At 30.7% G+C, this 17042-nt stretch overlaps 1 protein-coding gene across 6 annotated transcripts in view; it reads right to left on the bottom strand.

Moving 5' to 3' along the window:
• The window catches only part of LOC140055621 (dystrophin-like), a 208816-nt gene that overhangs the window by 93709 nt on the left and 98065 nt on the right, over window positions 1-17042 (bottom strand). For all 6 annotated transcript variants that reach the window (XM_072100960.1, XM_072100959.1, XM_072100961.1 and 3 more), the window contains 2 exons: window positions 9990-10382; window positions 131-303 (listed from right to left, as the gene is read on the bottom strand). In XM_072100960.1, the coding sequence (XP_071957061.1) occupies window positions 131-303; window positions 9990-10382 (566 nt within the window). The remainder of the gene's footprint in view (window positions 1-130; window positions 304-9989; window positions 10383-17042) is intronic.

Below are 17042 nucleotides of genomic sequence, written 5' to 3'. Positions count from 1 at the left end.
AGTAATTTGCAATTTGATTAATAATACTTTAATTAAACACAAAACATATATTTGTATATTAATCTAGGAAATAGGGTAAAAACTCAAACAAAGAGTCCCTTATTAGAGGTTGGTCCTTAGCAGTATTTACCTTTCCCTGTCATTATATTCCTTTTCAACCTGGTTTAGCTTTCCTTTCATTCGTTCCATATTAGCTTCTAAGCGTTTCTTTTGTTCGGCTGTTGTTCTACAAAGTACAGCATGCTGTTCTGCACTTACACCCTCAACATTGGCTGTCAGTGTATCAAGAGCTTCTTTTATCGCCTACAAAATAACAAAATCATTATATATTAAGGAAATTGGTATTACAATGTAAAGGTGTTTAGCAACTCATTTCAGTTTTGGCTACCAAGCAATATGTTTCCTCTAATTCATTTAAAAATGGTAATGTAACAGAAGTATAACACAATAGTGAATTGAGGAAAGAGGATCCAAAATCTCAAAACTCCTTATTTTGAGAAAAAACTCTATATAAAAGTTATTTCAGACATATCAAACTGTTAACAGTAAGAACTAGAATTACTCAAAATTTAAAATGGAAAAAATCATATGATTTCCCCCATAATGTAAAATCGGCAATTCTGTTTTAAATGATTAAATCAAATAGGGGACAATTTATTCATGAGGTAATATTAATCAGTTATTTGCTCGCAGCAGAATAGAATAATTTGTTATTTAAGAGAGAGCATGTGATCTATACAAACTGATTTGTATCAAAACTATTAAAACAGTTTGTATAAATTTATTCTCTGTGATAGCTATTTCTAATTAATATATTTAGAAAAACTTTTATAAAAATTAAAACTAAACAAGAGTTTGACTTTTGCAACTTAAAATGTTACATATCTGAATGTTTGTTGATTGAATTGTGTTAGGCCATTCGAGAGGAATTGGTCCAAAGCACATAATACATATTTTAGTACATTTCGAAGATGGCCTAGCCCGAATGGTATGAGTAACGGGTACATTTATCAGGAGGAAAAAGAGTGCAAAGGCTTTGCTTCGGTACTACTACTCCTTGGGAAACCATAACTAGTAATACTGTACAAAAAAAATTCCAGATTGCTCATTCTTCTGATATATATTATTTTGTTTGAATTTGGAAAGTAATGAAGATGAAGAGAGGCCAATCATTTATAATGAAGGCTGTAGAAAGTGAGATAGGTTCATTTCTACCTCGAAGTATCAAAGACTATTAAATTTAAATTCATCTACTAATAACTACTACAGAAGTTAATTTCCCTAGCTACGGTATGAATTACACTGTCTTCAATTTATGTAACAATTTAATTTTCATCTGAAATTTGTAAAATACAGAAAATCAGCAGTTCGAATAGGAAATGATATGTAACATTATTGATCCATTGGTGAAATTGAGCAGATTAGAGGTTATATGAACACATCAAGAGTATACTAGATCTAAAGTCATGCAAAGTACTGTCTAATAAATTGGATTGAAATGCTTAAAGAAGACAAATGATCGCAATCGTTTATTTCAATTATCTGAAATCAAAGTTCTCTTTATAGGAACACATGTCTGATACGTTCATAGCCTATCATAACTGCTTTATATATATCTACGATTCTGCAGTACATTATGAACACTAGTATTCACAGGATCATATGTCATGAACACTGTGCTTTGCACCGATCGTTAACTGTGAAAAAATATAGCTTGCCAAAAGAAACTCAAGCCCATAAAATAGTTGTCAATATTTTTTAAAGAATATGTAAATGAATGAAGTATGACTGGCTATTCCTACGGTGTAAAATTAGTTGAGTTTATTATAATTCTGTTCTTATCTTATCTTCTTTTATTATATATTCTAAACTTCAACCTAAATTTTGTAGTGAAATTATTATATTATACGACTTTTCTATACATTTGGAAATTCCAATGCCTTCCAGTGCCTTCCTATACAGTTTCTGTGTCTTCAAGTGCACTTTCAATTTCATCCCTCCATGTTTTCCAGTTCCCTTTCCCATACATTCTTCTTTCCTTCCCATGCACTCGCCCTTTCCATGCCTTCCAGTGTCCTTTTCCCTTTCCCATACATTCTCCCTTCCTTCTTTTCTCATTCACTCGCCCCCTTCCATGCCTTCAAGTGCACTTCACAGTTGGCCTTTTCTGTGCCTTCAAGTGCACTTTCAATTTCATACCTATTCCATGTTTTCCAGTTTCCTTTCCCATGCCTTCCAGTGTCCTTTCCCAATCATCTTCCTATTTGAATGCAGTACAGGGTGCCTTTCCTAAGTATTTCCCTGCTTTCCAGCACCTTTTCACATGCATTAGACGTTGCTTTAAACATTTTGAAAGTGACTATAATTTGCAAAACATGCAAGTATGTCAACAAGCAATGTTTTAGTCACCCTAAACCGACTGATGGCTTAAGGGTTGTAACAGTGTGCAATGAAGTATTATTGAATTCAATTTTTGCATATCGATTGTTCCAATTCTGTCCAAATTAATCAGGATATTCATTTTGCTGGTTAAAAAAATATATAGTATAGATATAAATAGTAAAAATTGCATTGCAAGCTGTTCAATGTGTTTTCTTTTGTTTGTTGTACTGAAAGATTTGTGGATTATCTCAATTTAACAGTGCACTAAAATTCTTTTATTAACTTAAATTAGGTTGAGAAGAATATTTTTTCTTCATTTAAAAATGTGTACATTTATTGCAGAAATATCTGTATGTACCGGTTTATAAATAACATTTAATTCTTTTTATTACTATTTGATTAAATTGAAATAATGTAGCCTTTACCAATTAAATTATGTTTTTTATACAAAAGGATACAAAATCAGAGAAACAAATTTTTAAAATGTCTCTCAAATCTCCTTCAAAGGAATTTGGTTTGTGAACACAGAACAGCAACAATTCAAATTGTAAAACGTGGTAAAAAAATTTAAATAAGTTACGAAAATGAAAAAAAAAATGAGAGAAATGTAGTGTTCTGCATGACACATCGACATAAGCCAATCATCTTGGTGCTAATATTACGCAATTTAAGTGCGAATCACGTAATAAAAATCTGTCTTCATCAAGTTTTACCAATGAATTTACATTTATAGAGATTTTTATCTTATAATAGTTTAATATGATAAAGGTCAAAAAGTAAAATATATTTTATTACAAATTTTATTGAGAAAGATTAATTTTTTTCTTTTTTATCAAATATTTTGTTACACTTTGCAGTCAAACATTCAAGATTTTTTTATTTCCAAAGTAACTTTTTTTTTTCTATAAAAGATGTCATAGATTAATTCATACAGTACTGAGAACTTTGAGATTGGACAAAATATCTTTTTTTTTGTGGAAGTAATGATAACAGTTCTTAGGACTTTTGCACAAATAGTTTGCATGATCTATATTACAGCTTTGTTGTAGAGCTTTTCTTTTTTTTATATTTTGCAATAACATTTTAATGTCATTTATATATTATGTAATTTTGCAATATTTACATTTTTATTATATTCAAACATAAATGCATGCTATATGTACCTTGGGTTGGGTGTTTTTTGTTTTTTGTTTACTGTATATTTGTTTATACTATTTTTATACTAGGGTGCTTTGCTTCTAGTTGTAATGTTGTGATTTACACAATTGATTTAAAAATGATTCTATAAGGGTTCCTGAAAAGTTGATAGCTCTTATATTTGGATGTTATTATACTGAAAAAAAATTGATGATTTCAAAATATTAATCCAAAGGCAAATTACTGAAAAAATGACAGTGCTGTGTAAATATAAGTTATAAAATAATTTTGTAAATGGAACAATTTGTTTCTTTCAATAGAATTTGATTATATTTCAAAGTTTAATTTGTTAATATTGCAACATATTACCTATAGGCTATTTTCAAATGGTTCCCAATTTTGTATATTTCATCACACAAATTTGTAAACTCGGTATCATATTTTAATTCTAGTTAAAGGTGTTGCTTTGAATCAAGTTCATAAGATTTACACAGCCAAAAGTTTGGAACTAAACCATTCATTTATTCTCTTACTTTGTGTGTAACATAAATACATACATATATATGTGCCTTAAAGAATATATTAAAAGCTTTGCATATTAGGTAAAGATGGTAAAACATCTCTAGAACTAGCACACTAGAAGTAAATTATATACAATTTTGAAGTAAAAAGGTTCCATTAAGACAAGGTGCCATGTAAAAAGCAAATTGTTCACATTATGTTTTTGTTTTGTTAAGTGATGTGAAAGAAATAATGAATGTGCATGCAGGTATTACAGAAAATAACGGCTGCTTTTAAGCCTCAACTCGGCCAATTACTACCGTAGAACTACGTAATGCATCATGGACTCATAAATGTTTAGCGACTCTTTACGCGGCCGCTAACCAAACCACAACGTATCAGGTAGTGAGGCAGAATGCTACAATTCACATTTGACCATTACAAATAAATTATACTGATGAGTCTTTACAGTCACACAATGCTTTAAGTACTGGAGAACTGGATCATATTAATATCTATAATAAAATCGGAAAATGTCATTTTGAAGTATCAAATGGCTTGAAAGCCTTTTTCATACAGTTTTTGAGAACCGCATATGCTAATATCGCTTTTACTTTACGTTTAAAACCAAATTTTGTTATATCATGTTTTGGAGTTGATATTTAATAAATATTGTTCCATGATCAGTGAAAACCATGCCCACTTACAAGCTTAATCTATCCTTCAATAACTGCACTGTTGCAGTGATAAGGTGGCAATATTTTAGGGTCCACTTTGTTACCATAAGAGGATCCATGGAAATGGTTTGCAAAAAGCACAGAGAGTGTGTCTTGCCACTAGGTAGGTTTATATAAAATAAATAAATTATAGTTTGTAAAGCTATTAGTATTATAGGTCAAAAAATATATTATAAAAATAAAATATCTATATACATCTAAAAACTTACCCATACTTCAGGACTATAACATCGGAAATCATCCATTATTCCGGCAAACAATTAAATATATCCAATACGAAGTAGTTTTATTTTAAAAGATATATATAAAATCCAAGTGTTCCTTCTTTATCTCTCCTCTTATCTCACACATTTTCCTTCCCTCTCTTTCCCCCTATCTTCCCTCCTTTATTATCAAGCTATCAATAATGTGTGCTAACAACATTCTACAAAATGAGCAACAAACTCTTGGTGGCAGTCTTCACATATGTATATTAATTTTCTTCTTTCTTGCATGAAAGCTAATTACAAGCTTAACCCAGGGGGGTTATTTCAACGGTAATACACCACTTAAACACAAGTGCAATTGGAAACCAATGAGTTTGGCAATTGTTTAATAGTGTTAGTACAACCAGATCATAAAATACACTAAAGCAACGTACTAATAAAAAGTGTCAACAACACACAAGGCTATATTAATTTATTATCTTTAAGCCAATAACTCTTCAATCAATTTGTAGGTTCAAAATTATTTAAAAGGTTTTGGTTTCAAATTAATTATACAAAATCATTCACCTCTTAAACTAAACAAAAAGAACTCAAAGAAAAGAAAGTTCATACAACATCTTAAAAGAAACTATAAGAGAAGTTAAAGAATTCATCTTGAGCCTGTTCTTTCAAATGTTAATGTACTTTACTGATGCTTCATATCCAAGTTGATGTAAGGTAAACATTATGTTGTGAAAGAAAATATTATTACGGTAATCAAATCAAATTATAATTTGTCAATGTATTCAGTATGCTGCCACCTACAGGTAAGATTCTATGAATATTGATTTACATACCTTTAAACTATATTATTGTTGACCTTGATGGAGTTTATGATCCATGTTTTACTAATGATATTTGGAAATAAGCAAAGTATCTCAGGGGTTAAAAGTGTAATTAGTTTAAACTGCTAAAATATAAATTTTAATTTTATGTTTAAAGTAAAATCGATACTACCTCCGCCAGGATGCCAAGAGGTTATGTGTTTGTTTCTGCCTAAATATGGTAGTATGGTAGTGATATGACATCATCATGTCCATATATGGGCACATCACATTTTGTCACATAAAGTTTGATAGTGTAGAAATAGACCTTAATAAATCAAATTATTTTTTTGGTGTTTTGTATTTATAACACAAAACAGAGTATTATTTAGAGTATTATCACACTTGAAACTTTCCCTAATTTAGGTCGAATGTCATCCTCTACAGGATCGCCATGGGTAAAGTGTCACTTCAATCTATTGTATGGTTTAAAAGCCATTTATATTCAATATTTAGAGAACATAGACACATGGTCATTGCCTCATTCCATTACTTTCTTGAAAATGATTAATAGCATTATGAACTAAACCAAGAAATCAATGAAAACGAAAAGTCTTGAGGGAAAACATAGTAGTAATCTGACATTACAATCATAGCTTCTTAATCGGATCTACTCTAGTTAGTCATACAAGCTAATCCAATAAATGGCTAAACAAGCAACTTAATGCCCGTCAATACTAATATATGAACATGCAAACTAGTTAAATGTAAATTTTTAGTCTTTAAAACTCTCATATACTAGGTGTGTTTAACTATTAGACTTCAAGATTTGTGCAAAGAAAAAGAAATGTGAAAGGAAGTTGATATAATTTAAATTTTACAAAGGGATAAACAGCCCAGGCTTAAGACTCTCCCAGACCATAGTTCTGCTGTGGTAGAACAAGTCTTCTTACAAAGGTGGAATACTTGCGAGGAGGATATGTTCATAAATGGACTGATAGATCTGTCTGTCTAATTGTGCACTTTAAAGAACCCAGTTCATCTTTCAAAAAGAGTGGGATCTGATCATTTAGTGGATATAGACCAAATGCCTCTAAATGATGTAACAAAGGTAGAATAATTGGGAGGGGGATATGTCCATCATCAGTGGACTGATAAAATGGAGGTGTAATGTACACATCTGTCTGACTTGTGCATTTAAAAGAACCCAGTTCATCTTTCAGAAAGATGTGGGTCTGATTATTGAGTAGATGTTGCATATCAATGATGTAAATACTTGAGGAGGGGTGTGTTCAACAGTGGACTGATAGATCAGCCAATTATACTATAGTAGACATTGGTGGATTATACTAAAACCAAACAACGTGGGAATTGCATTTTATTTCAAATTCATCTATTCGGATTGGTCAACCAAGTTTCATCAGTGCGGTAGATTTTCAGACAGCTTCTCAAAATCAACTCCTCATCAATCATTAAGCATAACTTCTACTTCTTACTTCAATGGATAGTGCTATAAAGCTTTTAGGCATGCGCTTTATCAAGTATACTTGCTATTATCAATTATTGTGGAAAAATTGATATACTTTTTGATGAACCACTTATATTATTAAAATCATTGAAAAGAAATTTGTATTCATACTTTCAGGACAATTGATCAATGTAGGTGTAGGTTGTAATCAATTAAGTATGCTAGTATAACTCATCACTGCTTCTATACTACTATAAGCTGAAATATTTTTATAAAACAGAACATTTTCCATTTTCAACCAACTGACCAACCCCCTTTTCAACCAACTGACCAACCAACTGACCAACCCCCTTTTCAACCAACCGACGAACCCCCTTTTCAACCAACCGACGAACCCCCTTTACAACCCAGCATACATGCTTACTAAATTTTGAACCTTATAATATTAAAACGTAATTTAGTAACCAGAAAAAGTATGCTTGTATCGTAACCAAGGTAGTATTTTCTAATGTTATGTACTTGCTGTATTTACAGTAATATTCAGGCAAGTATATTTCCTACTAAGAAATTTGCTTTGATTTCCAAGGCATATATTATGGACAATACCTCAATCAGTGTTAGAGTCAAAAGGAAAACCCCTTAAGGTTTTAATAAAGTTACCTCAACTGTGTTTACTGAATGGCTCATTGATTTTATTTGTATTTGAGTAATTATGAATGGGCTTACTGTAGCCAAACAAAACATCTTTAAAAATTACTTTTTGTGAACGTCAAGAATTAGGCCATTGATAAAATTACTGAAGCCATAAACATAATAAAAATAATAAAGGCGTCAACTAATTTAGCGCTCTGACAGGCTGTGAGATTTAGCTTTTATTTTGTCGTTTTTATTTATTTCAAAGAATCATATTAAAATATAATTTCTTATTAGAGAATTAATTTAATGTGAGTAGGACTAGTCACAGATGCTATCACAATGTTGATTGGTTTGTAAGCATGCCTGCATATTGCTTTAATGGTTTATAGTGTTTGGTGTTGCATAGTACAAAGACATTTTGATTTAAATATAAAGAGTTACAACAACATAAATTGTAAATAAATATAAATAAATACTGAATTCAATGATGATGAAAAGTCGAATAATTATAATTACTAGAGGAAGATGCTACTACGGCGAATATGGACTATTACAGAACAAGCAAATCTACTTTAAGTTTAAGTATGTGGTTTTGTAAGAACCTAGTGCCGAAATTGAGAGATTGTGACATTGACATTCTACTAAAAGAGATAAATATAGAACAATGTGGTTAATATCAAATGTTATCAAATCTAAATTTCTTGGAATATCGAAAGGTAGTAAAGTATGTTATACTAGTTAGTTATTTCTACAAAAGTGTTTGCATTGTGTACGCCTATCTCAGAATTGTATATAGATATATAAAGTCTCATTTCAACACATTTCTTTCTTACGCACTCTGAAATAGAAAATAGAAAATAAGAAAATGTTGTATCTCCAATCTCATCCCTGCTCCAACCTATCCCCACCCCTCATCTTTTTTTCTATGCTATGTATCAATTTTTATGTATATTAAATAGTAAATTTTGTGCAACTTTGCACTGTACTACAGTGACTTGGAATTGATATGGTATACTACCCTTTGATATTTCACACCTATACACCAGTCTAAAAAAACAAACAATTCATTGTCTAACAAACAATGACCTACCTTGTGAAAACTGTAAATCACGTTCCTCACAAAGTTTTAAAGTCAACCCAATGAGCAAAAGACAACCAGTTTAAATGAAGACTGTTCAATATCTAAAACCTTTACACAGATATAACTTAAAATTCCTAACGACTTAAAAAACTGGAGTGCCCCGAAGCTAAAACAGAAATCAATGGCAATGAAATCTGTCAGAATACTTAAACCAACTATATCACATCATGTGTACACATCGGCCAGAGTGCGGCTCATTCTTGCGTGAAACAATCAAAGGAATATTACTTGTGCTGAATACAACTGACAGGAGAATTCAGCGAGCAATATGCTACCACGATTTCATGGCCGGGTGCTTGGCAACCATGAGATGCGAATTTCCCTACTATTGTAGTGAGGTCACTCGAAAATTGAGTTAAATTCGACAGCAGGTCGAAATAGATTTTGATGGACAAATGATTATGCCAGAACCAACATCATTAACCTATTGAGTTGTGTCATACATCTTTCAAGATGTCATGATGATGGATATAATCCTAACTGCTAGGCGGAGGATTTGTTGGGCTAAATAGTTGATAAAGCAACCATTTTAAGATGATGAGTTACATGCGTTTAAAATTCCATTTTTATAATAGTGGTTGATATGTAGTAATTAGTAGCAATTAACAATTGTGTAGTAAAGCGATAATTAATTCCGACAAAATTCTGACAATTCAATTCAACTTTATTTAATCACAGATGCCCAGATCAACTCCCTGGGGTTGTGCACATTAAAAAAATACAAACATAATTTTCAACAATCTTTAAATATTATGTACAAGTTTGTGTTTAAACGATTGTAGAGTAGAGAATGGATGTAATCTGCTTATCGGCAAGGTTATTCCATTCAAGTCAAACAAGACTACGTTTTTTATAGTCTTAGGTAAAGGCAGAGAAACTTACAAAGAATAGCGTTCGCAAATTAACAAAAGGGAGGGACGGAGAAGTAGGGATGAATATTGTATACAAAATAAAATGATAATAACCAGCAATTCTCACCTTGCACTTTTCTTCTTTTTGCTCTATATTCTCAAAAGGTAGATCATTTGCCAAGTCCAATTCCAAATCCTTCCGAATTTCCGAGACTTTTGTTTCTAAAGATTCCAGTTGAGTTTCAAACTGTATCACATCTTCTTCCTCCGGTTTTTCATCCCACTGTTCATCAAACGTGAAAGACGTGTGCACAGCTTCTACGGACTCCTCGATGATTACGTCCTCCGTGATTGGCCGTTTGTACTGTTGAAACTGAGATTCAACTTCTAACCATCGTCGGTTTATGGTTACCATGGCAGGCTCTATGATTGGCTTTGCTCCCTGCATCCCAAGGTGGTTACCCTGTGAATTTAGCCTTTCAAGCTCTCGTCGCCTTTTTTCCATCTCATCTTCTAATGCCTACAAATAACAAATAATAAATATTTCTCAGTTGGTGAAAGTTGTTCAACTCTTACAGATTTTGTCAACTGAATACAAATTATATGAAAATACTTTTTATTCAACTGCAGTAAACTACATTTTGTTTAATAATAACTTTTTATAAATTTATCATTATCTCATTTATACTCCGTTTTTAAAATTCATTCAGCAAGGTTTTTTAGGGGAATCATACACACTGTTTATTGAATGTAGCATGCATCATAAACTGCAAACTAAAACCAATACTGCAGTAAAAATAAGTAGCTACTGCAGTAACTCAGTGTCATTTTGAAAATATCCTTTATTGCAATTCAATATAAAAAACAAATATTAGCAATGTTCAAAAACAGTAAAAACTTCAATAATGCAGCATAAAATACTATTTACATGACAGTAGGAAAAAGTAACATTATTTGTTGAAATTCAGAATATACCTTCACATTTAACATTCTGACTTTGTTAAACCATGGTTAAAACTAATATTCAGTTTCAAATTACCAAATATATAAGAATTTGCATCTAAATACAAAATTATTTTATTAACGTTGAGGTTGTGCCACAACAAATTAACTTCTAATGCACAATCATTCTCAAATTTCAAACAAAAAGTGACTGTTTAAGATGAGTTTACTGAACATACATTATTCACTGAGAAATAAATGAAAACAGATAGGTATAATCAAAAAGCGAGAACCATATGAAAAACACCAATCGCACAACAAATAAATTGTGAAATTGAGAAAATAAATATTGTGCATCTAAAATAATGTAATAAACAGCTGAAATATAATTAAATCCCATAATGCATCACTGGTGGAGCATGGTAATGGGTATATTACCCATAATGCACTGTAATCCATTAAAACAATAGAATTATCTAAATGTCGGACCGATCCATTATCCATCCATGTACTAGGCTAAAAACAGGGCTTTTTTTCCTACAAATTATATGTTGACAAATAGTTTTATTGAAGTGGTTCAGGAAATTAATTCAGCATATGCCTGTCAACACGATCTAATCTATACCCAGTTAAGTGTATCAATCACCGCCCCTATTCTCAATTATGCTGCTTTATTTATCTTGCCTCCCTGCCCAGCTAGGCCGTATGTTTTGCTAGGCAACAACTGCCTTATGATGTCACAGACGATTACTATAGATAAATGAATATTAACAGCAGTTCTTGGTGTTAGGCATCTTAAGTATGTCATCTTTAATAGGTAAGCGGTTTCATTAAATAGGTGAAGATGTATTAAGAGACGAAATAACATAGGTTGGTTATCAAATTATTGTTGATAACAGCATGGACTCTTTGGTATAGGAGCTTCATCAATCAGTGCAACATTACTATTTTTCCAAATGATAAATCAATTCATTAGACATGAAAAACAATATTGTTATATTGCAGTGCCTAAGCACAGCATCAATTGAAAACCAGGGATGTTGCTATATTTTGTGCACCGCATAAGTAAAAGGTATTCTAGAGGGCACTAAATTAAATCAGTCATGCATGAAACTTCAACCTTAGCTGTTCAGGCAAAGGGAGGCCTAAGCACTATACATTGTTATACATTTTGTTATTGTTTCCATTTCCATAGAGTAATTGTTAGCCAATCCACATCTTCCTTTTGATTTAATTAAAAAGTGTATCAAGTTTACGTAAAGGAATACAACATCATAATTAATGCAAGTTTATCGTACTAAGTGGTTAGTGGTCAAGAACCCTTGACGGTCAATTGATACACTGCTTCATAAATAGACCACTAATTTAACTTGACACAATATTCGGATGCTACTCGGTTAATAACATTTTGAGATTTCTTTCATGAGCATCTTAAGTCTGTTTGTAGTGTGAACAATAATGAACGATAAATCGATAGAAAAACATACATTAATTCTTCTTTACATAAAACAAACAAAATTAGAAAAATTTTTCATTCTAGAACTATACGATAACCATTTATGCTGTCTTTTATAAAAATAATAATTTTAAAACTCAAATGACGTCAATAAGAACAATATAATTGTTGTATCGTCACAATATTATTGCTCTTACTAATCACGACGACATTTGATTGGACAATATTATTTTCATCAAAGGCAACATAATGGTTATCTTACAGTTTTCCATGTTATTCAGTAGAAACACACTATAGTATGTAATCAAGCTTTTCCATTTATCTATCTACTCCCCTCTGCTACACAATAAAGTAAATGAGGCTGAAAGCGATACAAGTGTATGAAGTGGTAATCAAATTGTATATTTACATTGTAACCAAATTAAATCTGGTTTGTTAATTAAAACAAATCTTGTTTTGGAAACATAATATTGGAACATTAAGTAAACATTAACATGAAGAATGTTTAGGAATGTTTGTGATGAAAATAAATAATAATCTCTTTGGAAAATTTAAAATTGGTTATTGCAAAGGAATTCAACACATACCGTAATTATTTGAATGAAAGATAACATAAAAAAGAGGATAAATTCAAGCTTACTTTTCTCATCTAGCTCGTTAATCAAATTTACAGTACAGATAGCTGTAATCAATTTGTGTTTTATTAGTGTATGAATCACAGTCAAAGGGTTCAAAATGCAAATTCGAAAACTGATGGATTTATAGTTATGAGTCTTGATGTTGGCAATAAAAAATATGATGCAATTGCAAGGCGATGTATTCAGTATGTGTGTAGAGAAATTAATTTCTAATTAATTGGAGTTTCTTCTGTGAAAAATTCACTGGGAAGGGGTTAAAATACAAAGACACAAGTTAGTGATGAGAGATGAAGTATGTGTAGAACATTGAAAAGAAGATCATCTTGAAAAGAAGCAAACCTCTCTTTGGTACTCTTGAAAAGAAACTCATCTCTAAATTTGATTGTTTTTATCATATAATTTCAATATATTAATGACCTTACAACCCTTAATTATCTGAACAATCAAGCCTCATATATTTATAAAATATTTTAATGACGCGCCACATGGTTACTGTATGTGCTTATCAAGTAAAAATATTGGTGAATAGCCGCATGGAGCGCCATGAAAAGATTTCATACGATTTTATTACTATTGAAAAAAAAATTCATACCGTATGATGTTCCTTGATACAGGCGTTAATCCACAGAATAAGAAATGCAGAACAAAACAGTAAAAGATACGCTAAAATGATCATCATTATCGGCGGCAGCATTCTTCACAGAAAAACAAATATCGTTTTCAATAATGTATGTTCATTTATGTAAACAAAAGCTTGATTCTATACTGGTTGTAACGTATATTATTTTATATATGTGACGAATGTCATTCTTTGTGATTTCATTTTCAATTTGTGTCATTTAGTGAAATCAATCAAAATAATATTTGTTTGTGTTTGCTTGAAATTTGAAATCTACTTTGATTTCAGAGTCTTTTTATGAAATTACATGGACACTACATTTTTTTAGAAAGAAATATTGCATAGAAAAATGTAATTCTATTTTTTAATATAATGAAATATAAATAGATAAGAGATATTAAATATTCATGTCAAGTACTATGAATATTCATGTCAAGTACTATGAATATTCATGTCAAGTACTATGAATATTCATAAACATTTAAGTATAATACTTAATTTTTCCGGTATTCTGATAAAACATTTTAAAAACAGGTACAGTATTAAACATGTACATCTCAGGTGAAAAGAATGCTTTTATGATGTAAAACGAAGCTCGTAGCTAATACCAGATATTTCTTAATAGTCATTTATGGGCCAGACAAAAAAAATGACAGAACAAGTTAATGGAATTCTGCTTTTGGCGGCGAATTATAGATTTCCCTAAACGGTTCAGTTTGGTCGTTAAGTAAAGTTCGGTATAAGTATGTAGTGGCTGTCTGCACGCATTAGGTGTGATTTTAGAACGATAAAGGTAAATTCACAGCGAACAAAGTCAATTGCTAACCAAAGAATCAAAGCCAGCGATTAAAGCGAACACCGATAATATTTGCATACGACAACAACTTAACTCTTTATCATTGGTTGACCAAAATTTTTCAAATCAAATCAGCTACAGCTTGTCCACAAACAATCTAAAAATATTTGGAATAATTCCAATTTGCATAGGTAATCCCAAGACGAGAGTACTTAATGAATTGCTTTTTCTAAAGCCGTGGAATCAAAACGTTGTACCAGCATATAAAATCATTAGATTAAACAATAATGCATTCCCACATCAAACATTACAACATTTTTAAGTGTAATATTAAGATTTATCTCCAATGTTTAACGAGAAAAAATATCTATGTTTGGCCACTTCTTGATTGCGAGTTTTGGCAGCCCAAAGAAATTCAAATTCAGCTCTTTTGTTTTACAGACATACGAACAATTTCAAATATATCTTGATGTAGCTGACTTTAAAGTAATGTTCTAAAAGAAGTATTATAATCCGATCCAGAAAGCCTTTATATACATATATAAATATTGAAGCCGCTTATTTTCCAAAAATAAATCGAAAAAGAAATCCTGATTAATAATAATCCAAGATAATTCAAATTTTATGATGTTCTGGAACAGTTTTTGACGCGCTGAATAACTTCCTGATTAACAAATGAAAACAAATGGAACTTAATAAGCAACATGACATCACTTCCTGTTCACATGAACGAATGCACGTTTTCTTTGTGAAGATGAAGTCTTCGAATCACCAGAACAAATGAAATGCAAAGTAAAGGTTCACTTTTCCTGTTTGTAATCACCGGATTTCAAGCGTTAATTTCCAATCTTGCGATAGCGAAAACCGATTGCTTTCATTTCACGGTGTCATTACAAAAGGTTGATAATTATCCCAGATTTGTAACATAACACTTTTGTGAGTAAACTTTGGAGGTATAATACCAAAGTAACATAGACTAGCCATTAATAACTCAAGACTTAATTAAAAAATCTCCATCAAATAAATCAAACAGTTGTAAGTGTTTATGTGACTGGAAAAACTGAAACCAATCAATTAAACATAGGTTGAGTAAAGAGTCTTATACAACGTCTTGATTCTGAATAATATACATCTACCATATCATCATCTTATATCTTTCAATCATCTATTCTACTTTTCTCTTCATGTGGTCCCACTATTCCAGCCTCTACCGTTCTCCTCAGTCGCTATGACGTCATCATCGTTTAGTACCATCTCCGTAGAGATGAACTAAGCTCAGCTGTTCACTAAGACAAGCAGATTATATTATTCGAAGATAATTCTCCTCAATGATAGGTCATTGGGATCTAATAGGATAAATTTCACAAATATCTTTACTGCTTTACTTTTGCTTTTAGATAAAACAGTCATGCTAAAAATGTTAAGTCTGTGGCTTTGTAAAGCATTCCAAACTTGTAGGCTAACTTGGCCGACATACAGGGCTGATTAAGGACACCAAGCCCTGGAGCTAATGAGTAGCGGCAACTGCTGGGTGAGATTAAAAACATCTCTTTTGCTATCTTTAATGCTGTTACTTCATATAGTAAAGATAATAAATACAACTTTTTCTTTCACATATCTGAAACTACTCAAATGCCAAACAAAGAAAGAAATATATCATTTTTGTTATCTAAATTATCAACAATTTTAGTAATTAAAAAACATTTTATAATACAGTTTTTATTTAATATTTAATAATAATAATAATAATGTTTTTTAAAGACTCTTTACTTATTTAATTTGTGTATTTATCCACTATTAATTAAAGTAATTTGGATTAATATTTGTTGAACTAATTATTATATTATTTTCTGTATAATGTTCATATCTTTAATAAATAATTTTCAGCTACATCAAAGTCATCTGTTTCAGAAAGAAAATAAATTAAACTTGAAATTTTCCAATTGTTATGCTATCTACTGGAGTAACATTGAGACAGTCTCAACAATACTTTAATTCCTTCAGGAAACACATGGTATACCATAAACAGTGTAATTTAAACTTTTAGATTTTAATATACTGTATTAATATAAAGTTTTATAATTTATAATACTTTGTATTCATGTTGGTTTGAGATAAAGTAGGGTAAAGTTCATACCTATAAAACTTTTTAGTATAAATTAAGAGCACAGTGTAATAGTTTGTTTTTTTAGAGTCACTTCATATACCAGTACCGTACATCACATTATGGTAGGTATATTTTTATGTTGAAACTTGACGCAGCTGTAATGTATCATGGAAAATAGTAATCTGTATCTGACAACAAAACAATTCACTAAATGAAAAAAAAGCCTGAAAAGATTGATTCTGATATTTAAAATGCATTAACAAAATGTATGACTGTGATTGTCTTTTACAATTTTTATAAAAATAAGAGTATAATTGAACATGAAGATTATTTGTTTTTTCTTAACGAAATGAACACCATAATATTAAATGTGGAGTGGAAGGAAGATCATTTCTACCGGAATTATATTTCCAAATCATTTTGCTTCAAAAATATCTTGCTGTCGAATTGTTAGAAATGAACATTGTACATTTCTGCTGCAAAAAAAAAACATAACTGGTGGAATAGTATGTGAATACCTCTTGGCAGCAGATAATTGCTGCTATCTAATTTTATCATAAATTAAGAAAATCTACTAAAATATTATAGTGTACTAATAATATACCATCTGTCTTTATACAGG

Source organism: Antedon mediterranea, chromosome 7, assembly GCF_964355755.1.
Source record: "Antedon mediterranea chromosome 7, ecAntMedi1.1, whole genome shotgun sequence".
Taxonomy (NCBI): Eukaryota; Metazoa; Echinodermata; class Crinoidea; order Comatulida; family Antedonidae; genus Antedon; species Antedon mediterranea.
This window is presented reverse-complemented; position numbering and strand designations above follow the sequence as displayed.